General features: G+C 44.1%; 1 protein-coding gene across 4 annotated transcripts in view; it reads right to left on the bottom strand.

Annotated features, from left to right (window-relative positions):
* Nucleotides 1–23,641, bottom strand: part of Tom1l2 (target of myb1 like 2 membrane trafficking protein) — a 122,555-nt gene that overhangs the window by 43,499 nt on the left and 55,415 nt on the right. For all 4 annotated transcript variants that reach the window (XM_055593941.1, XM_055593942.1, XM_055593943.1 and 1 more), the window contains exons 2-4: nt 15,447–15,531; nt 7,958–8,036; nt 3,585–3,734 (exon numbers count right to left, since the gene is read on the bottom strand). In XM_055593941.1, the coding sequence (XP_055449916.1) occupies nt 3,585–3,734; nt 7,958–8,036; nt 15,447–15,531 (314 nt within the window). The remainder of the gene's footprint in view (nt 1–3,584; nt 3,735–7,957; nt 8,037–15,446; nt 15,532–23,641) is intronic.

Here is a 23,641-nt window from a genome sequence, read left to right as displayed (position 1 = left end):
TCTATTCTATTCTATTCTATTCTATTCTATTCTATTCTATTCTATTCCCTTATTTCTTTTTTTGAGACAGGGTTTCATACAGAGCTTGGCTAGCCTCAAACTTACTATGTAGCCAAAATTGGCCTTGAACGACTTATCCTCTCATATTCAACCTCTCAATTGGAATTACAGGCGTGTACCACCACACCTAGCTTGGTGGTTTAGGTTCTAAAAGGGTGGTTATTCCTAGTATCTACAAGGGAATTGGTTCCAGGATCCCTTAGGATACCAAAGTGTGTGAATACTCTGACCCCTGTATGAGCTAGCTCACTGTCTGAACACAGCATATACACATACTCTTTCATGTTTTAAACAATCTCTTGACTTTTAATTTATGGATTTATTCATACTACCAATAAACTGTCAATGTCATATGAATAGCTTAAGGAGTAATGACAAGGGAAAGATCTCTGGATGCTCAGTACAGATACTATGTTTTTTCCATATTTTTTCCAGCTAAGGTTGGTTGAGATCACTGTTGTGGACATTTTAGTTTATGATATGTAAACATGTTTTTGTTATAATCCCAAGCGGGGAATTTTAGTTTGTCCACACCTGTTAATTGTCTTTGCCAGCTGGAATTAGTTGAATTCTGGGGACTTTGAGGGGTATAAATATGATAGCCCAGAGGAAGGCGGAGCAGGGGCTTCAGGAGATGGAGGAGGACTGCTTGCTGCACTTGCTGGTTTGCTGGTTACCTGGACTTCTGGATTTCCTGACAACAAATATTGGTTGCCCCAAAAGAATCCTACCACCCTTCCCAGCAGGAAGTAAAGAGGGCAATGTCCCCTTTCCCTTACAACCTTCTTTTTCCCCTACCTAGGGTTGGGGCATTGGAAGGGAGGTATAAGCTTTAAGAAACCCACAAATAAAGCAACGTTTGAAAACCTAACGCCTACAGATCAGAGTTGTCAAAGGTATGAACACTAACGATCATCTATATAGTCAACATGTAAGTAAGATGATAAGATGGCTTTCCCCAAAGTGGCTAAATGTGACATGGTAAAGCCCTTCTCAAGCACATCAAACAGGCTGCAATGACAGAAAGGGGCATGTTGGTGAGTGTGTGGAACAGCTAGATGTTCTGACCTAGTACCTTCTCTCATGGCACTAAAGTGGAACTGCCAGTTTCACTTACTCGGTACATACCTACTAAAAACAAATGCATACACTCCCCAAGAAATTAACTAGGCTCGTGCCAGCAGCTCCAAACACAGAGCACCCATGTACATTAGGAAAGTTAACAAACTATATATAGCCCACTCACACCATTGGGCCTTAGGCTAGTGTGCACTGCTGCTACTAAGGCAGGGGAAGGAGGGCTGAGGAGACAGGTGTACGCCCCAGTGCTATATGGCCAAGAGCAGGAAGGCAGAACACCCTCCCCCCCATTTTATAGAGGAGGTAGTTACCCAGAAGTTACTGCATCAGCCCAAGATTAGAAGTGTTGTAGATGGTAAGGCCTGGAAAATTAGGGAAGCAGTGACCTTGATGAGAAAGCTGTAAGGTCAGGGCAGGCAAGAGACAGGTATCTCAGGGGCAGAGAACTATGGGACCCAGGCAGTGAAGAGGGTCCTGTCTGCCCTCAGCAGATTACACCATCAAGTTAGCTGTGTTTACCCAGGGGTCTGACCTCAGGTGAGTAAGCTCTCATTGAAGATGCTTCCTCCAGTTCTGTAGTCAGTGTGGACCTTGTAGAGACATGACCCCAAGTAAAGGGTTTAAGATGGGATGTCCCACTTTTTGTAAGAAAAGGCTACCATTCATTTCCCTGGAAGCCTCTGGCCCCAGGAGAGGTTATAGGATGTGCAACTGGAGAAGTATATTCCAGGTCTGAGGGAGGGAATGCAGAATGAGAGTCCAGGGACCACTCTCAAGGAAGCATGAGAGAGGGCTCTGTCACCCCCACTCTTGCACTGTCTCTCAGCCTCAGTGAGCTACATTTACTCACTAATATAAAAAACAAACAAAAAACCTATTCAATACTGACAACCAACTGTTCTAGACCCTAGGAACATAGCATTCCAGGGCTCTCAGGGAACTGAGTTAAATAGAAAAGACAGCAAAGCTGCACTTGATGACCATAAGAAGGGGACATGAGCAAGGAAGCAGATGTATGTGCTTCAGGGTGGGTGCTAGGAGTTCTCTGGGTGCACATCTGGACAATGAGGAGGAGCTAAGTGCTCTAGGAGCTGGAAAAACTCTCTAGACAGAGAAAAAGGCTCCTCTCCAATCTCATATATAATGACTCTAAAGCCCCATGGGCCCATTTTCTTGTGATTCTGCTTGTCTGCCAGACCTTTAAGCCAAGCTACCAGCCACTGCCCCTGCTGGAGTCATGCTTGCATTCTGACTTGGTCTCCCTCTCCTCTTAGCTCTTGCACATGCAACAGTCATCCATATTGGATGTGCGTATAGATTTAGATGTCATGCCAGTAGGGTGCTTTGTCTAAAATCTATGTATAACCCAGATCAGAAACTTTCAATGGCTTCCCCATTACTTCTAGAGGACCAAGCCCAAGGCCTTCAGCACACACAATGCATAGCCCTACCCATCCTTTGGCCTCACCTCCTACCCAACCTGTTACCTCTTAAGCATAGGCCTGGACACTATATACTATACTCTGCTCTCCAAAGACAATACTAAAAATATATATTCACATATTTACCTCATCTCTTAATTCCCCAGTTCTTGGAGCTTAACCTGGTGACTTCTAACAAACAGAACGACATAAAAAATGTGATATGTGACTTCCTCAATGTCTATGTGTTGGGAAAAACAGGTCTCTTATCATATTATCAAGGAACTGAAGCTTTCTCCCAACAGCCATGTTGGGGCACTATCTTGGAAATGGGGTACTTCAGCCCAGTAGTGTCTTCAGAGGGTACATTTATTTATACTCTCCCATCACATTGCCCATGGGTGTGTACTCTACAGAAACCAGGGAAAAGGTAACATTCTTGCTGTAAGCTGCTAGACTTGGGGTGATATGTTATAGAGTCAATAATAATGGGTATAGCTCAAGTATGGATTGCTGTTCTCTGATGCTTTGGGCCTATACATAGCCATTTTCTTCCTGAGATGTCTCCTATATTTGGCCTTCCCACCAAACTCCTCCCCACTCTTCAGGGTCCAACAGAAATGTTACTTCTTCAGTGAAACATCCCTTAATATCATTTCCACTCCACAGCTGGCCCTCTGTGCCCTCACCCAATCAGTGCCTGGCTTTAACATGGCTCTTTCTACTCCACTGATCTCCACTATACTCTGTTATCTCTGAGGCCTGCCGAAGCCCCCTCTACTGCCCACCTATCTGGGCAAGAGAAGGCTGAATACTCAGAAGCTTCCTGGAGGCTCTGTCAACCAGTAAGAGAGCCACCACTTCGCATTTCCAGTGAGGTGAGTATAAAGGAAATAAGTATTTTATAACAAGTATTTAAACCCCAAATCTGTATCTTTTCCTCCAAATAATGGAAAAGCATGAGTATGTATCACAGTCCCCATCTTATGTACCCAACAAACTGGGTGAGGGAAGCCAGCTCACCTGAATTAGAGCAAGCACTTTGTCCTGAACGATGGTGGGAGGGTTATTCTTGGGAGAAATAATTTTGACCAGAACGCTGTCGATGAATTCTCGGTTGGCCACGAGGAGATGAAAGCGGTGGCCACAGTTCTTCACACAAGTCTCCAGCACCTGAAGTTGTGGGGGATTGGGGTGGGGAGGTCACCACACTGGGAACAGGGGTGGGGGTAGCTGAGTTCCTCACCTGTCAGTCATGCTTCCAGATCATCTTCCTGTTAAATCATCTCCAAAGCCAACCCTCACACGTTCCCATACTAATTCATACTGTTCCTTGGGAATGACAGACCTGTGCTGACTGAAGGCTCCTGGCCCTGCACAGTAATCAGGCAATTAGTTGGTAACTGAGACTCCAATTTTATATCAGAAGGATACTGGTCTTCTAATGGTGTCAAAATAACTGGGAGGTTCCTGAAAACAAACATTTTAATTCTTCTCTCTAGGCATAGGTGTGAGTTCTTAGCCAATGGGACATAGACTCTGTAGCAAGAGGAAGCCGCTGGGAGATCTCGAATTGCCTGGTGAATTACTGGCCCTTGTGTGTGAGGAAGCAAATACATATAACCAACATACTCCTGTTCTGCAAATCAGCAACAACACTGTATTGTAACCTTTGACAAATGGTGTGTGGATCCCAGTCAGTTTTAGATTCCATCCTTCTCAATAAGACCCTGCTCGGGCTGGAGAGATGGCTCAGTGGTTAAGAGCACTGTCTGCTCTTCCAAAGAACCGGGGTTCAATTCTCAGCACCCACATGGCAGCTCACAACTGTCTGTAACACAAATTCCAAGGAATCTGACACCTTCACACTAATGCACATAAAATAAAAATTAAATAAATTACTAAAAAAAAAAAAGAAAAGAAAAGAAAAGACCCTGCTCACTCCTGTCTTATCTGAGGAGGTTCACAGGCCTCAGCTGCTTTGAGAGCGCGGCTGATGGGCTCTGATCAGGTAGCAGTGGGAGTCATATTTCGCTTTGCTACTTCCTCCCTGATAGTCCAGGACAAGTTCCACTCAGCCTTTCTGTCCTCATCTGGAAAGTGGGAGCAATGAGCTCTCCCTTGCAGGGAGGTTAGGGAGGACATATGGCAACTGCTCAGGCATCCACACAGGGTAGACGACCAGGAGGACCATGGATGCCACTCCAGAAGGCTGCTGCATCAGTGGCTTCTCACATGTCCCCAGGAAAGTTACGCGAGTATTAGGAGGGCCTCTCCAGCCTCAAACACAGTTCTCTAAGTCTGTCTCTCCTGAAAAAAGCCCACAAGATCACGCAACCCTTCCCAAGGCTTTTCAAGAACCTGCTAATGAATGCCTCCTACAAGGATAGTGTCAGCAGCAAGAGATACTTCTAACCACCTCATTGTTCCTATATGACCATGAATTAGCTTATGGCATTGATCCTCAAGTGGCTCCTACCATAGGCTTTTGCCTTGACAATGTGCAGACAAAAAACGTTCACATTATGACATAGATAAATGCCAGCTACATATCAGGTACACTGAGATCCCTCCATACTATATATAATTTCATTCTCTTCTCAAAACTATTATGGTCCCTTCAAGTACACCTTGGTAGTTGATTTTTCAAAGTTAAGAGGCTCAGGAAGGAAACACTGACCAAGAGGCAGGATGGGAACTCTTTTTTCCTTCTTTTGCAATGCTAGGGATTGAACCCAGTACCTTGTGCAAGTTCTCTACCACTGAGTTACTGCTCTAGCCCAGGACAGGAACTCTGATTCACTTTCTCAGGGATCCTGACCCCCTGACCCATCTGAGGACCAAGTCATCCCTCTTTTGAGCTCTCTTCCAAGCAGCCACATCAGCTGTGAGGCCTCAGAAAGAAAAACTGTGTTCTGGATTATTTGTTATTTTCTTGTTCTTTAAGCTAACTGTAGAAGGCATCAAGCTGTTTGAGAAAAAGCTTATGCTCATAGGTGAAGTCATAGAATTTCACCTAGGAAACTCGGCAGGTCTACAATTCTCCAAGTCACCTTTTACCTTCTTCTTTCTCTTGCTGTACTTCTGGAGGCTCCATGTGCTATTTGGTACACCAAGGAAACACTGCAAAATCATATTTGAGACTTCTGAACAACTGCCATTTATCTTTTAAAAGACTTATTTACTTTTATTTCATGTATGTGGATGTTTTGCCCATATGTATGTTTGTGCACCAAATGTATGCAGTGCTCCTGAGGACCAGGAAAAGACATTGGATTCTCTGAAATTGGAGTTATACATGGTTGTAAGCCATCATGTGGGTGCTGGGAACCAAATCCAGGTCCTCTCCAAGAACAGCCAGGTCTCTTAACTGCTGAGCCATCTTTCTAGCCCCATAACCACAAATTTTATTTAGCTAAGGAGAATTTCCCTTTCTTAATCTCTGATTGTACCTAATTCAAGAGTTCTCACTCTCAGGGATCCATGGGGGCCACCAAGAGAAGCTAGAGAGGTTTCTTTTTCCCTAGGTATGTTGCAGGTACCTTTTCCTCTGGGTTCTCTACTTATTCTCTACTCTTGGCATGGTTGCTGAGCTGCTGAGCCCTTCTTTCCTGAGGGGCAGGTGAGGACCAGCAGAGCAGGAAGCTCAGGAAGTTGTCCTGGGTAAAAATAACTAGAAACAGGAGCAGGCTGTGGTCAACCCTGGGCTCTGCTTCTCTTTTTAGGGAGTCCATGGACAGGATACTCTTCTCTCCTTCAGTTTTCCCACACAGCAGACCTTAAGGTCAGTGTGCCCCATCCTAGCCTTGGAAAATAGCCTGCGCACATGTGCCTGCAGCAGCCCAAAGCCTTTATGTGTAGGAGGCACAGGAAGTCCTCTCTATCAAGGCCATGTCAGGCCACCCTTCCAAAAGGGCTCTTGGCAAATCTGACTTTGTGGGTTTAAGGGGATGAAACACAGTGGCAACTTTTGGAGATACATCCAAAACCCATGGAATAAACAAGGGGAAGCTCTAGGCAATGAGAAGCAGATGTTAGCTCTCAGGATCTCTAGCTCCACTGGATAAATACTAACAGCCTAGGCAGGGACAGATGTGCAGCTTGGAGAGGGCCACAAGGAAGAAACAGGGCTGACAGAAACTAACAAGTGAAGCCATCGTGGCAGACATAAAACCATGCCAAGTGTGCCAGGCAGGGACCTAGCTACAAGGACAACAGGTCTGCATGCCCACAGGCCTCCCAGGGGGGTTGCAGAAAAGACCTGGCCCTGAGGAAGGTCAAATGATGGCTGCCAGCTGATGCTGTAGGGACGCAAGGACATGCAGTCACTTTAAAAAGCTTTATCTACAGTGGTTGCCATGAAACTGGCACGAAGAGGGACAAATGCCAGAGTCGCCTCCCCAGTGATGCATGTCACAGCTCTGTGCTTCATTCTGGGCTCTACCAATGCTGAGGTTAAAAATAAAATAAAATAAAACTTTCACCTATTTCTCAACTGACTTTTCTTCTTTGCTATGCAAATCCCAAGCCCCTGGCTGAGAGAGCTTTTCTGTTAAGCTTTGGACTTTATTTGGGGGTGCAGAGGAGATCACAGCAGCTCTTCTGCTTTACGAGAAAATATGTTATGGCAGTTTGGAATAAATAACCCACTTTTCCACACCTACAGAAGTTGACATGGTGACTTGTTACAGTTTCTATTAAAAAGTCACTGTGGCCCAGATTTTATAGCATCTGAAAAACTGTTAGCTTTCAAGACAGAAATAGCACCTCAAATAACCTTTTTAGTTCTCTATATCTTAAGGAAGGGCACAATTTTTATCTATTTGCCCTGAAAGGAGTCACTTGGCTGACTTTTTCAAGAACCTTTGTATTATTTTCATTTTTATCCCAAACAAAAGACCATTCTGTGATGGCACACCACAGCTTGGTGCTTCTCTAGCTGTGAAGTGCTCCAAAGCCCCTCAGAGCCCAAAACACTCAACTGTAAGAAGGTAGTGGTAAACATCTCATCAACATCTGCAAAGCTCCATCCTGGGCAGATGTTGGGCGGATAAAGGTGAACATCTGTATAAACTGACTCCATCATCTCAAATAGACTGGTAGCAGGAAGAGATCTGTCCTGGCCTCTGGCTCTTCCATCCTGAGCTTCTACCCACGGTTGCTGGGTACAACAGTGTCATCTACATCTTAGCTTCTGATATACACCTTCCCCATTTACGCTTGCCTGCTGCATCAGAGGTGGGCAGGGGACCCTAAAGGTCCCCTGGAAGCTGCTGCTGAACCATGACAACACAGGCTACATGTTGGAAGCCCATGTGAGTGGACAGAGGGGGTCCTGGGAAGAGTAAACCTGAGCTAGGTGCCCTAAGTTTTCCCTCCCAGGAAACAATACTCACCGTGAGGGCCAACATCACTTCTCTGTAGTTTCGGTTCCCACTGAGCCGCTTCTTTAGAGCTCGAATGGCATCCTTTGGTCTGGCAAAAGGACAGACAAACTATGATCCTCACAAGCCTCATGGGGCACAAGCCCAATGTCAACTAGCATGGGTATCAAGGTTGCTCACTGCACCATGTTTGTAAAAGACTGGAGGGACATTTACAAGAGGAAACAAGGCTAATTACATCATGGCCTTTATGCAGCTGCAAATAAGAATAAAGAAATTTCTTGGACATTTTCACAGACCAAACTCAAAAGACATATACATAAGAATAAATAGAATCAAGGACAAAAAAAATTACATGATTGTCTCAATAGATGGGGGAAAAAGCCTTTGACAAAAAAAAAAATCCCTGAAGAAAGAAAAAATACAGGAACAACAAAATAAAGGCTGTACATGTGATAAATCTACACATAATATCATACTAAGCAGGGAAAACCAGAAAGCATTTCCCTTAAAGTCAGTATTGAGAAAAGGATGTCTATACTCTCTGGACTTACTCAGTATAGTACTTGAATTCTCAAAATGAAACAAACTAGACACAAATGGTAAAGGAATAAGTCAGATAATCATATCTGTGGATGATATGATCTTATATATAAAATCGTGAGCCAGGTGTGGTGGTGCATACCTTTAATTCCAGCACTTGGGAAGCAGAGGCAGGTGGATCTCTGTGAGATGGAGGCCAGCCTGGTCTACAGAGTGAGATCTAAGCCAGCCAGGGCTACACAGAAAGATCCTGTCTCAAAAAATAAAAAAGACCCCCGAAGACTGCCTTAAAATGTTTAGACCTTATAACACTTTTAATAAAGTATCAACATTTAAAAATCTGATAAGGCAATGATGAACATGCTAAGAAAAAATAGGACAATTCTAATCACAGTAGTCTTAAAACAGAAATAGCCCTAACAATGAAGCAAGCAATAATCTCTACAATAAAAACACTGAAGAAAAAAATTAAAAGAACTTTCATATTCATGTATTATCAGAATTAATATTGGGGAAAGGTTATATTGTCTAATATTATCTATAAATTCACTGCAGTCCTGATCAAAATTTCATTAATATTCTTTGCAGAAACAGGAAAAATAATCCTAAAATTCATAGGAATCATAATAGGCCCTGAGTAGCCAAAGCAATCCTGCGGGAAGAAATACAAACAAAACAAAACAGAAAACCAATGCTAGACATAGCAGAATTCTTAACTCCAGATAATACTGCAGAGCCTTAGTAATAAAAGCAGCACAGTACAAGGCCAAACACACGGAAGTATTACTGTATAGCCAGAAATAAGCCCACCAAATACAGGACCCGATTCTTTATTTTCTTCTCTACGTAGCTGTCCTTGAACTCAGAGAGCCACCTGCCCTCTGCCTTCCAAGTGCTGGGATTAATGGTGTGTACCACCATGCCTTGCCATCTGATTCTTGACAAAGATGCCAAAAACATACACTAGAGAAAAGCCAGCATCTTCAACAAACAACCTAGGGAAACTCAATATCTGCATGCAGAAGGATGAAACTCAATCTTTATCTCTCACTCTGCATAAAAATCAGCTCAAAATGGATCAAAGATCTTAAAATAAGTCCTGAAACAATGGAACTGCTAGTGGAAAGCTTAGGGGACACACTTCAAGAGACAGGCACCAGCAAGGAGTTTTAACAATTACGCTTAAAACATTTCTGTACGGCAAATGAAACAATAAGCATAGGGAAGAGAAAGCCCCTAGAATGGGGGAAAATCTTTGCCAAATATACAGCTCATAGAAAAGTAATCAATATAGAATATACAAATAAATAAACACCAAAGAACCAAATTATCCAAATGACCTGAACAGATAATGCTTAAAAGAAAAAGTATAGGTCGGGGAGTGGTGGCGCACACCTTTGATCTCAGAACTTGGGAGGCAGAGGCAAGAGGATCTCTATGAGTTCAAAGCCAGCCTGGTCTACAGAGCAAGTTCCAGGATAACCAAGGCTACAAAGAAAAATCCTGTCTCGAAAAACAAACAAACAAAAAAAGAAAAGAAAAGAAAACTATAAGCAACCAATAATTACATGAATAAATGTGTATCATGTTTAGCTGTGAGGGAGACAAGTTAAAACTACACTGAGATTCCATCTCACCTCAGTCAGAACCAAAAATAAACAGGGCCAATGAGATGGCTCATGGGTAAAGGTGCTTGCTGTGCACACTGGCAGATAGGTTCAATTTCTGGACTCCACATAAAGGAGGAAGGAAAAAACATACTCCAAAAAGTCATCCTCTGACTTCCAAAGCTCACTAAGGAATGTATGTGTGACATACATACACAATACTAACAATAAATTAAATTTAAAATTAAAAGTAACACAAAATGCTAGAAAGGTTGGAAGGAGAAGGAGTCCTGACATGCAGGTTGGAATTTAAATTAGTTTACCATGGGACTCAGTAGCAAGGCTCTTCACAAACAGAAACTAGACCTCCCACAGGACTCAGCCCTTTGCCCTCACAGTGGGCTCCAGCCACCAAAGGGCACACGGCTGGCCTTGGTGTTACCTTAGGCAAATGTTTGGAAGTCGGGGCCTCTCACTCCTGTGGTTCTAACATGTGTACCGTCTTACACATGAAAATGTCCTAACAAACATGCATAAAGTCAAGGCAGAGGAAGACGGATGCTCTGCTAACCAGCGTCATTTAGAGAGAAAGCCAGAGTAAGTAGCAAGGCGAGTAAGCTCTGGAAGAAAGCTTTAAAAAATTATTCAAATTGGAGTTGACAAGAGGCTTAGTTGTTGACAGCACATGCTGCTCTTGCAAAGGACGGGGGTATGTTTACTAGTACCTACATCAGACAGCTCACAACCACTTACAACTCTACCTCCAGGGGATCCAGCCCTTCTGGACTCCCCGCATGCATATAGAATGCCCCCACACAGACATTACACACACACAGTGAAAAACAATTTAAGACTCAAACCTCTTTTGTTTGTTTGTTTGTTTGTTTGTTTGCCAAAACAGGGTTTCTCTGTGTAGCTGTGGCTGTCCTGAAACTTACTCTGTAGACCACTCTGGCCTCATATGCAGACGTCCACCTGCCTCTGACTCTGGAGTGCTGAGACTAAATGTGTGCACTACCACCGCCTGGCAAGACTCAAACTTATTTTCTATTTCCAACTTAAAACACAGTTGTTCTGCCTGAATTCTTGGCTCCTCAGTCAAACGGCTGAGGAGACAGAAATGAGCCCTAGACCAGGACTTCTACAGTATGGGTGATTTCCAACAGGGATGCAGATTATAAATATAGCATTTCAGCAGCTATCTGCTTGGGTGGGCTGGGCTGAAGAAAACAGGTAACATAATGGTTAGAGAAGACTGATTTCCTCTCTGCAGGCTCTGCTCAGAGCCTGGGAACAGGCACTGTTCCCAGGCAGACAAGCTATACCCTCTCTCTTGGATTTCCATGATGAAAAAACCAGACACTACCCTGGAGGACTGTGTATTTCTGGCTGACAGTATGTCAGCATTCCCAGATTATGGGTGGAGGCCACTCAGATAGCAGGCAGGCTCTGGTTAGGTTTAAGCTGAAAATCCCTTCCCAGGTGCTATGCTTCAGGAAGTGCTACCCGAGAGTAAAGAGAAGCCTTTCTTTCTGCTGATCTGAGGGAGAAGTGTCAGAGCAGAGCATCACAGTAGGCTGCAGGAATCACAGGATTTAAAGAAGCTACCAAAGGCTGAAGGAACAACTGCTGAGTCAAGGGCCACAATCGGGAAGGCAGGCAGGATCAAGGGAAACATGGGCTTGTGTGAGGCGTGCCAGACCCCAGGGGTTCTCAGTAGAAAGGTGAGGACCCCATGGGGCAGTCCTATGGGCCTCAAAACCCGTCTCTGGCCACCCACACCCTTCTCAGACTCAAGCCCTTCTCTTAGGCTGTGGGGAGCTCTTCGGTGTCTCTCAAACAGCTGCAAGTTATGTTTCCTGTCACAGCGTCTCTCCTGAACACACACCCTCAGCAATCCATACTGCATTTACTGGATCTCCCATGTTACTCTAGGTTAAAGGTTGTAGCATAAGGACTCGGTAAGCCAGGAACAGTCAAAATGGTTGTAAAATGATCCAGATCGTTGAAGCCTGCCTAGTATCTGATTATTCCACAATATACCTACTGTATGTGTGTCTGTGTATTTCTTATTCCTCTAATCTTTACTGTAATTCTATGAGATGGACACTATTGACAAATCATTGATGAAGCTGAGGCAGAGAGGAAGTTGGGTTGTGTAAGTGAGCGGTGACATAAGCTCCTAGTCCAGGTAGATGGTGCCAACCCCCCCTCCCCCATCCACACTACAATACTTCCTATGCACCCAACACACACACTGCTTTCCAGCCTAGAGGCTCCGCCCCTCTCTCTGTTATCCACCTGCCTTGTCTTGCTAATATCCTGGAGTCCTATAAGAGTCTACTGAAGTGTCATCTCCTTCAAAAGGGCTTTGCTGCTGACAGCCCCCAGGCTGGCTGAGAGTCCCTGCACATGTCTGTCTCTGTAGCTATATGCAGCTTTTCTTGCTCTGTTTCTTTGTCTCTGTCTGGTCCTTGTCATGCTGTGTTATGATTGTATTTAGATGCTTGCATTTCTCATCAGACTGCCTTAGGGACTTCATTAATTCTTTACACACTTTAAAATATTTATTAAGAGCTGATTATGGAGCTGAGATGTGGCTCAGTTGGGCAGAGTGCTTGCCTAGCATACACAAAGCCCTGGGTTTGATCCCTAGCCCTGCATAAACCAGGTGTGATGGTGCACACCTGTAATCCCAATACTCAGGAGATAAGGCAGGCGGATCAGAAAATCAAGGTCATCCTCCTCTAAAGAGCAACTTTGAGGTTAGTCCCTCATACACACACACACACACAGAGAGAGAGAGAGAGAGAGAGAGAGAGAGACAGATAAACAGAGGAGCTAATTATGTGAAACTGTCACACACACAGAGAGAGAAACAGAGACAGAGACAGAGGAGCTAATTATGTATTAACTGTGTTGTGGAAGAGACAAAATAGTGAGTGTGATAGAGAGGAATTCTTGCCCTCTTCAAGTGCACAGACTAGCAGGCTGTTGGGCAAGACAGACACTAAAAGGCATCACAGAGATCTGAAGCCCAAGTATAATACCACACAATATGACAAGTTAAGAGGGAAAGGGCCAGAGGAGTAAAATTTGTGTTGTGATCCAGTAACTGAGGGGAGCCACCTAGAGGCAGGGAGACTGGCTCAGAGAAACAAGAGGAACAGCACTCAGGAGGGAGAGCCAGTGAGTGTGCTTTGTTTTCGCTTTCTCCATGTGGGAGGGATTTCAGCAGACACATTACAACAGAGGCAAGCACAGATACTCTTCGAGTCACCATGCTGTCATTCCAACACATGAACAAGAGGTCAGAGCTCTGGGAATGCATAACCGGCGCTCCAGGAAGCTGTGGCTGAGAAGCAGGTCCCTGGTTGCTCACACTTTGAAAGGGACTTACGTTTTCTAGAAGGAAGAAGATCCAGGAGTTCTTAGACTTTCTGCTCTCAACACTTAGATATTTGACTGGGGACAAAAAAAGAATTCAAGGGGCTGGAGAGAGGGATCAGAGGTTAAGAGCACTGCCTGTTTTTCCAGAGGTCCTGAGTTCAATTACCAGCAACCCCATGGTGGCTCCCAACCATCTATCATGAGATCTGGCGCCCTCTTCTGGTGTGCAGGCACACATACAGGCAGAACACTGTACACATGATAAATAAATAAATCTTAAAAAAAAAAAAAAACAGATTTCAAAGAGCTAAAAGAAAAATTAGTGAGGCTGAAGGGCCTGAAGAATGGCTGCAAAGGTGTGTAATTAAGGGTTTTATGTTAAAAACTTAAGACTACTCTGGAAGGAAACCTGAATCAGGAGCAGAGGGAAGAAGTAAATGCATTCCTCTTCAGGGGAAAAGTGCAGATGAGAATTGGACCTGAGCCATGCTTCCAGCCTGCTTCCCAATACTCCCTCTTCACCATGTGACCTCGAGCCACCTGGACCCCCCTTCTTATGCTACCTTGAGTACAAGTCATACTATTCCAGAAGCCAAGCTCAAAGCTGGCCCCTCTAGAAGGCATCTGCAGCACTTCTTTGGAGACAGCTGTCTGTGGGCACAGGCTGGGCCACAGCTCCCCAGCATCCTAGGCCAGTCCTAGTGTGGGGGACCACATTCACCTTAGCTCGGATCTAGATCTCTTCTCTGCCTGCCCCACCTCGGCACTGGGAGCTCCACCCTGCTGTTTGTAGGTCCCAAACCTTGCTGTTATCTTTGACATTTCCCTCATATTCCAGACCAGCAAATGCTATTAGCTTTAATTTCTGAATCTCACCAGGATCTAATGATGCCTCCCTCGTCCTTACCACCATTTAAGTCCAGCTTACATCATCAGTCTACAAGAGGATGGCCGTAATAAATCACTACTGCTTTACCTGCTCCATCTTTGGCCTGCCCTGGTGAGCCCATTCTGAACATGGATGACCATTCTTGATTAAAGGCAGACCATACCATCTCACTGCCCAGATCCTCCCAAGAGTTCCCTATAGTGCTCGGCCCACCTGAACAGCTTAGGTGGTTTGTCTTGTTCATAGTTTGCCTCCTGTTCTAATCGGGAACCTCCCCAAGAGGTGAAATTGGGTCCCACTCACTGCTGCATCCTTCATGTTGACAACAGTGTCTGCAAAAGGCAGGCACTTTGTAAGCATCTGTCAAATGAAAGCAGGATTGACGAGAGGACGAGCAAGCAGATATCACTACCAATACACAAGCCTTGGGGTGCCCGAGCCCCACATGGTCTCCTTGACACTCTGGAGTCAAAAAGAACATAGTAAGAGTAAATTGGTGTCTATGGTCTGGAGAAAACCCTAAGTCAGAGTGCTCTGTAAGAAATATGGATAAGTAGAGCTGGAGAGAAGGGGCAGACACAGTACACAATAACACCAAGAACGGATTCAGCAGTGCACAGAGTCAAGCAGGTGAGGTTGAGTCCGCCCACTCCAGACATGCTCAGCTGCTCTGAGCCATGGGTGTCCCTCTGTCACTCCTTTGTCTGATGATTACACTCTGGCCTACTTCCATGACACCCTGGAAAGCATCCCAGGGTACGGATAGCTCCCGTGTCTTCAACAAGGAAGCAGGCTCTGAGGAGAGGTAAATGACATACATTTCTACTCATGGTTCAGAGCAGATGATGGAGACGCGTCACTCCTCAAACTGGAACACTGCTATGGGGATGCAGGGGAGCATCGGTGGGAAAAGACAAATTACCAAATTTTAGCTCACTAATGTCACATCAAACAGACTGAAAATAATAATAAGTTAAAAAAAAAACCCAAAAACCTCACCAGAGGTGAACCCGCCACACTGAGCACTGACAAGCTATGCATGTCACCCGAGAAGTTTCCCAGGAAAACATACCCTTCCTCCGTCTCATTGATGATATCACAGATCTCCATGTTCAGTGTCCAGTCCTCGCTCTGCAGGGAGCCATCCGTTGCCTTCTCTGTGAAATTAGAAAGAAACTGCTTTACATTTCTCCTGGAATATGGGGCCCGGAAGGAAATGGAAAGAAACTGGAACCACCACTTCTGGGACTACTGCTTTCACAAGGGAACATCCAAGAAGCATGCAGCTCAGGGGCCAAGATTGTCTAGTCTCCAAATCCCATAGCCAGGAGGCCTGAGGTACTAGAGCCCACAGATTCCAGAGCCAAGCCACCAAGCTAAAATACAGGCCCTACTAGTCATATGACTTTGGGAAAGTTAATTAACCTGAGGCGCCAAACCTAGTTAAAACTATAGCATACATCCCATCAGAAAAATTAAGTAGCTTAATATGTATAAACCCTTAGAATACAGTCTGGCACACGGCTTGTCCTCTATAGATATCTGCTGCTATACTTATGAAAAATCAACTGCAGTAGTTAAAACTGCATCTCAGAAGATAAGAAAGAAGAAGAGACAATTCAGTAAGATATGGTGTCATGGTTTGGATCTTAGTTGTCCCCACCCTACAGAAATCAGAGGCTAAGAGCTTGGTTACCAGCCTCTGGTGCCACTGGGAGGAACATGGTTTGGAAGAGGATTTGGGGAACTCTTTGCTTTCTGGATGCCACAGGGAGCCGTTTTGCTCACCCACATATTTGCTTTTGGACAGAGCTGATTGACCTTGAACTGACACCACCTGTCACAGTGATGCAAAGCTCAATAGCTGAAACACGAGGTGTTGAGGCCCTGATCTGTAATCGACCTTTTGATCACTTAGTGGAGAAAGGACAATCCCGATATTGAAAAAATGGTCCTCAGGGCTGCAGAAAAGATGGTTAAGGGCAGTGGCTGCTCTTCCAGAGAACCCAGGTTCCATTCCCAGTACCCACACGATGGATCACAGCCATCTATAATTCCAGTTCCAGGGTATCGGATGGCCTCCTCTGGCTTCCCTGGGCATGAGGCACACACACGGTACACAAACACACATGCAGGCAAAACATAATAAAATGATGGTTTTTAAATGGCTTTCCATATGCAAAAAGATGAAGTTGTACACTTTTCTTATACTATATTAACTCTAAATTGACTAAAGATGTGAACACAAGTGTTGAAAACTGTACAACTGTTAGGAGAAAGCAGAGGAAGCTCCATGACACATGATCTGACATGGTCCTAACACTAATGCATAGGTACCCATTATGGAAAAATACAGGTACTGGATGAGTCAAAATTAAAAACTTTTGGGGCTAGAACTGAGTGGCAGGTTAACTGCCTTCCACAGGCAGTTGAACTCAGCACCACCAAACCCTGCCCCCACCATGCACTAAAAACATAGACAACAGAATAAAAAGGCAGCCTCTAGAATGGAAGAAAGTCTTTGAAAAATCAGACACATGATAAAACATAAATGTCTAGAATATAAGGGACCTTGCAACTCAACAAAAACAACAAATACATATATGAATGAATGAAAGAGAAAGGTTGGCAGACATCATGGTAGATGCCTATAATCCTATGGAGGTAGAAGCAAGGGAATCACGAGTTTAATGCCAGCTTGAGCTACAGAATCTGAAAAACAACAATGAAAAAAACTGGGAAAGACTCCAAATTGGCATTTTTCCCAAGAAGAAACATAAATATATTTATATTATTATATAATATTATACAATGATTATATAGCAAATAGATGATCAAATATATTTGCAGTAGAAAATATATTACATATGTATACACATACACATATACATATATTTGTTTCTAAATGCTTTGCCTCCATGTATGTCTGTGTACCACATGCATGCAGTGCCTGTGGAGGCCAGAAGAGGGCACTGGATCCCTTTCCACTGGAGTTACAGATGGCTGTTAGCTGCCACTCGGGTGCTGGGAACTGAACTCTGGTCCTCTGGAAGGGCAGCCAGTGCTCTTAGCAACCACTGGGCCATCTCTTCATCCTGGCTATTATTTTTAAAACATAAAATAATTAACTTGATAAAGATGTGGAGAACCTGGAACCCTTCTTCTTTATTGAGAATGTAAAATAGTACAGATAGAAAATTGTACCGTACAGAAACAGTATTGTGGATCCAAAAAAAAAAAAATCCTTAAATTCTGTTTTGGGTGCCTCTTTTTATAAAGGCATGTGTATGCTCCTACTCAGAGCAGAACTGTCCATGATGTCCCCCACCACTGACAATGGACTAAACCCCTGAAGCTGTAAGCAAGCCCCTGATTAAATGCCTTCTTTAACAAGAGTTGCCCTGGTCATGGTCTCTTCACAGCCATAAAACAGTGACTAACACACAGCACTCACTGCTTTTCCAGAGGCCCCAAGTTTGGTTCCCAATACCCAGGTCAGGCAGCTCACAACTCCTACTTCGGAAGATCCAGTACCCTTTTCTGTCCTCCGTGGGAATTTGTACACTGAAACACATATTCATACCCAAACACACACACACACACGGATATATTTCAAACCACTCAGAAAAGAAGAAAAAGTATAGATAGCACAATGGACTCTCTGGTTGGAGAGAACAGAGAAGTGAAGATCACAGGGAACATAAGACTCAGTGGGCTCAGGATTAGAGGTGGACTCTGGGTCACTTGATGCCTTTTTCCCCTGGGCTGTGAGCCCCATGATGGCAGGGACTGTGTCTCTTTCACCTTTTCCTAATGAAAGACCAGGAGTTAGACAGACTCCCCGGTAGGCAGGCAGATAGGGAGAGGGTAAGGGTGGTGAACTTCCAAGGTGCCCAGCTTCTCCCTCGCCCTTTTGACTTGTGATAAAAACCTGGCAGCTTTTGTCTCTCACTAGCAGGCCCCTGTTGGTAGACTGTCTCAACAAGTTCAAGGCCAAATCAGGGCTTGTCATACAGTTCAAGACCAGATCAGGACATGTCACACAACAGTTGCAGACCAAATCAACCATCCTATTTGTCTTCAAACTGACCAACCATAAAGTAGAAGAGAAAAAACTCTTCAGAAGCTTTAAAAAGCCCAGTCCTCAATTTTTTGCTTTCCAAGTCTCTGCTCTGCATTGCAGAGGGTCTTTTTTCCCTGTGTGCTGCACAACCTCTGTGTTTCCTACCCACAATAAATGTCTTCCTTTAAGTGCTGATTCTCTTTGCAATACTTGAGATTTCTCTGCTGTTACCTCTTTCACTTCAGATTTTCCCATCACTACATCACTAAAGTCTAGCACTTGGGAGGTACGTAACCCATTTACATCTGATGAAGGCCTAGATTCACATTCTCTCCTCTAAGTTAGTAGTCCTCAGCATTGTTTACACACATGACCATTCTGGGGAGGGTCTAGAACACATATACCCAGAGATTCTGATCTGATTAATGGCAGTCCTCAGCCTTTCTGAAAAACCATTCTGGGAAGCCTCATGGTAATACAGAGGTATGGCCAAGGTTAAAGATTAGTGTTGTAGACTGCACCCTGGGCTGGTGCTCTATAGCTGGGCAGTGAGAGGCTGACCTGGCACTTTCCTTAGGAGAGCAATCTCATTGCCCTGTATGCAGAGACTGATACTGTGTGGTGAGGGACGTACGCATCCTCCTCCGAAACTCCTTGGCACTAGAGTACAGGTGTTAAACCTCCTAGAGTGTGTGGCACCCTCTGTTAGCACCCCGGCTGGACTGTCACTGTGGCTGTCTTAATTATCTCTCTTTCCTTAGCTTCCAAAACAGTATGCGGCATATCTCAGACTCTTGTCAATCTTGAGAGAATGGGGTTTGGATCATGGGGCTTTACTTTGCCTTCAAGCTGTAGAAAGGACTGTGTTGTAGCCTGCAGCCTGCCACTTTGTGAACCTTCTTCTGGCTCTGTTTTCTTCCTTTTAAGAGAAGGGGTTGTATAAAAAGACAGCCCAGAAAGCAGGACTAAGAAGTTAAAGTTTGCCCTCTTGACTCTTCAACAGAAATGGAACTTCTACGGTGAACATTCACAGAGAACGTCATGAAGCTGAAGCAGGAGGCAGTAATGGCTGTGTGGAATACTTGCTTCAAAGAGGCTATCCCTGCCGCACTGAAGTATCAGTAATCCAGAAAGTTCATTGCATATTACTGACCCATTACCCAATGAGTTTCCTACCCATCAAACCCCCATTTTCTTCTTTCTTCAGCTTGGCCTGGAGCACCCTGAATGCTATTTCTTTGTTCTGATAACTCTGGGCTACTGCCCACACTTGCTGACTGGGGAGATAATTTGGCTGTTTTCTTCTCCAGACTCACCAAAAGAATGTCGCTGAATGCAAAATGCTAAACCAGTGCTCTTTTGCCTTCTAGTGCTGGCGCCTCTGAAGTCTGTATATTTAGCATCCAAGTGTAGATATGGCAGCCAAGAAACCAACCCACTGTGAGCTCCTCTCAGCAGGGCTGCCTTAGGACTGCAAGCATGGGAGGGGTGGGTAGGCAAGAAAACCATGCTCCAGAGAGTATGAACACTGCTGTCGGGGTCAAGGCGTGAGGGAATCCTGGCCCAGCTCCAACACCAGGTTGGAAGTAGTCCTTTCTGAATGAAGCAAATTCTATGGCAACAATATTAGGATGCTAGGGTGGGGTATGTATCTGATTGCTTCATTCTGTTCATTCCAGCTCCTGGCCATTAGCACAGCTTCAGGGACTTCAACATTTCACAACCACAGTCACTGTTGTGTTAGTGTTTATCCATCCCAGCTCGTGGCTGGCACGAAGGATTTATCCATTGCTCCCTGGAGGACTGCTTTCTACCATTGTACCAAGTTTTATTTTAGGATTTGATAATTTACGTGTCAAAAGAAATGAACTTTGCTCTCCTCTAGCCTGGAGACCAGACTAAATAAGGGAGGCCACATTGAGTGGCCTCAATCCCAGAATCAGCCAGACACAACTTTGTTCCCATTTGATAGAAATTCTTTTATGAAAAAGTAAAATAAGAATTGATTGAGCTGCATTGTCAGCCTTGATTCTCTCCTCTGGCTTCAGCAGGTGTGGCTTTCCAAAGAAGCAGGAATCAAAAAAGGATTCTTTTGGGGTTGGTTCCTTATAATCAAAGTGAGAGTATCATTCAGCTGGAAAACTCAAAACCCCAGTAACTGAATAAACGTGCTGACCCTGAGCATAAGTTGCCATGCCTTTGAACCCCTTGCTGGTATTATTACAGGAAGAGAGAGGGTGGGCACAAGGTTAATGGATTCTGCTGCTAAACCAAACTTAGAAATAATGTTTCACTGATTTAGTATTTCCTCTATAAAGCCTCCCAAGTCTGTGTCCTCTGTGGCTTCACCAAAGAGCAGCCTTGGTGAGTATAGTCCAAGTTCTGGGAGGCACTGAAGCGCCTGCCCAGGTGGCCTCTCTCCTGGCCTGGCTGCCTTGGGAAGGTCAAAAGTGCAGGCTCAGGCAGGCGAGCTCAGGCAGCTGCAGGGGCAAAGCCACAGATGAGCCTCTTCTGTGTGTGAGCCCACAGTGAGGTGCGGGGAAGGGCACCTTCAAAGAAGGTGTTCAGAGTCAGCCAGTGTGGCAGGAAGAGCTGGGACTGGATACTCAGATCACTTTATGGTGAGGCTTTGTGAACTGATCTTATTCTGCCTCTGAAGAGCCCTGAGCTACACTGGGACTGAGGCCTGTACCTCTCCAGAGCCTCTGCCCTCAATGTCTGCTTCTCTAGCTCAACATGATGTGGGCTTCATATCACTCTTTCTTGTATAAGCTCTGCCTGTCCTTACCAGCATGGTACTCACTGCCCCAGCTGCCTTCCTACAAGGCTCTGATTCCCTTGACAAGCCCAAAGCTCCTACTTCCTGGCCTTGAACTCTTTTTCCTTCATACATGATATGAGTAGAGCAGTGCAGACAGCACCAGACGGGCCCGTCTGGCTCTTAATCTTACTGATACTAAAGTACTTTTTCATCCATCCCTCATCTTATATACAAGGATCCAACATTGCCTGCCTCTGTGCCTACCACACTTGTGCCTTCCGTGGACTCTGGTTAAGACTGTCTCAAACCCTATATAGTTCTACCATAAGAAGGTCAGAGTCCCAGTATTTGTGAGTGACTCTGCTTTGCCTGGGGGTGAAGATGCTATTGGTACCACACACAGTGAAAAAAGAGAGCGAAAAGATGGAAATATTCTTTTTGGAAAAAATGGTAATAACTAAAACAATTACTCTTTTTGGTCCAGTGAATGCAGCTGTGCAAATGTTTTAGGAACTAGCTATAAATCCTTGCAAGTGTGCTTGTAAGCACAGAGCTTTTGATTTGGATGTGCAAATTCTAATTATAGGTTAAAAAAATAACAAGTGTCATGTAAAAAAAATAAGGACACATTAAAAAAACAAAGATACGTCCTACTTATGTCATTTTTCTTAGGCCATTTATCTATCATGGGAGTGGCAGGACATGCCTTAGTTACGTTTCTATTGCTGTGATAAAACACAGCGACCAAAAGCAACATAGGGAAGAAAAGGTTTATTTCAGTTTATATCTCTCAGGCCACACTGAGGAAGTCAGGACAGAAACTCAAGGCAGGAACCTAGAGGCAGGAACTGAAGCAGAAGCCATGAAAAAAACCAGATCATTGGTTTGCTTCTCATGGCTTGCTCAGCCTGCTTTCTTATACCTGGCCCACACAGTGAACTAGCCCTCCCTCATCAATCATTAGTCAAGAAAATGCCTGAACCTATGAGTTCCCTCCTCTCCAGATGACCCTAGCTTGTGCCAAGCTGCCAAATAAACAAAAACAAAAGAAAAAAAAAAAAAGCCTAGCACAGTAGAAGTGTGAATTATAGGAAACTTTTTTAAAAAAGTGGTGATGAGCCCTTTCTCGTAAACTAAGGTAGAATGGGGCAGCTTCAGAATTTTTCTAAGATGAACAACACCACATCCAAACTTGGGTTTTGTTACCAGATGGAACAACATAGAGAAAATATCGAAGCCTTTGAAGCCAAACTGAGTTCAGTCATGTAATCCTGGCCTTGCAAATGTGAAGTAGAATCGTGTGTTTAGATTTGCATTTCCCTGGCGAATGGTGATGTTGAACATCTGCTCATGTGAACACATAGTTACCAGCCATTTTTGCATCTTCTTTGGAGAAGCCTCTATTAAAGTTCTTTGCCCATTTTTTTTTAATTGGGTAGTTTGGCTCCCCCCCCCCCCGCCCTGTGGTTTGGTTTTGGAGTTTCTTTACATATTCTAAAGATTAATTCACTATCAAATATATTCCTTGTAAGTATTTCCTCCAGTTTTGTAGGTTGGGTTTTCATTCTTTTGAAAATGTTCTTTAACACATAAAAGTCGTTTTTGTTCTTTGAGAGAGGATCTCACTATACAGCACAGAATGACTAAGGACTTAGGACCCCCTAACTCCTACCTGAGTGTTAGGATTCTATAGCATCTACACTACCACACTCAACCAAAACTGTTTTCATTTTAATAAAGCCACACTTATTTTTTTTCTTTTGTATTTTTGGTGTCATACCCAACAAATACTTGTTAAATTAATATGATTTTTCCCCTGTTTTATTCTAAGACTTATAGTTTATACTCTTTTGCCTAGAAATTTAATCTATTTGGAGTATTTCTGTATATGGTATAAGATAAAAGCCTAAATTTATTATTTTGTGTGTGCGTGTGTGTGTGTTTCCATTCTCTCTCCAGCATCCTTAGTAAAGATCATGGTTCTTCCCTGACTAAAGGATTTTGGCACCTTGTTGAAAATGTATTGAGCATATATGAGAGGGCTTGTTTCTGGGCTCCTTGCTTTATTCTGCCAATGGTCTGCATGTCAGCCTTTTGATCAGAATTACACTACTTGATTCTCTTACTTTATAGTATTTTGAAACCATGAAATGTGCATCTTCCAACTTTGTTCTTCAGGTTGTTTTGGCTACTTGCAGGTTCCTTCAGAGGTCATGAGAACTTTAGGTTAGATGTTTTTATTTTATAAAAAAATGAGAGTGGCATATTGATAGTGATTTCACCACCTCTATAAATCATTTTGGGCAGCATTAATATCTTTTTAAATTTAATTTTATGTGCACTGGTGTTTTGCCTACATGTATGTCTGTGTGAGGGTATCAGATCCCCTGGAACTAGAGTTACAGACAGTTCTAAGCTGCCATGTGGGTGCTGGGAATTGAAC

The sequence above is a fragment of the Psammomys obesus genome, unplaced genomic scaffold, assembly GCF_907164565.1.
Source record: "Psammomys obesus unplaced genomic scaffold, mPsaObe1.curated_primary_1811, whole genome shotgun sequence".
Taxonomy (NCBI): domain Eukaryota; kingdom Metazoa; phylum Chordata; class Mammalia; order Rodentia; family Muridae; genus Psammomys; species Psammomys obesus.
This window is presented reverse-complemented; position numbering and strand designations above follow the sequence as displayed.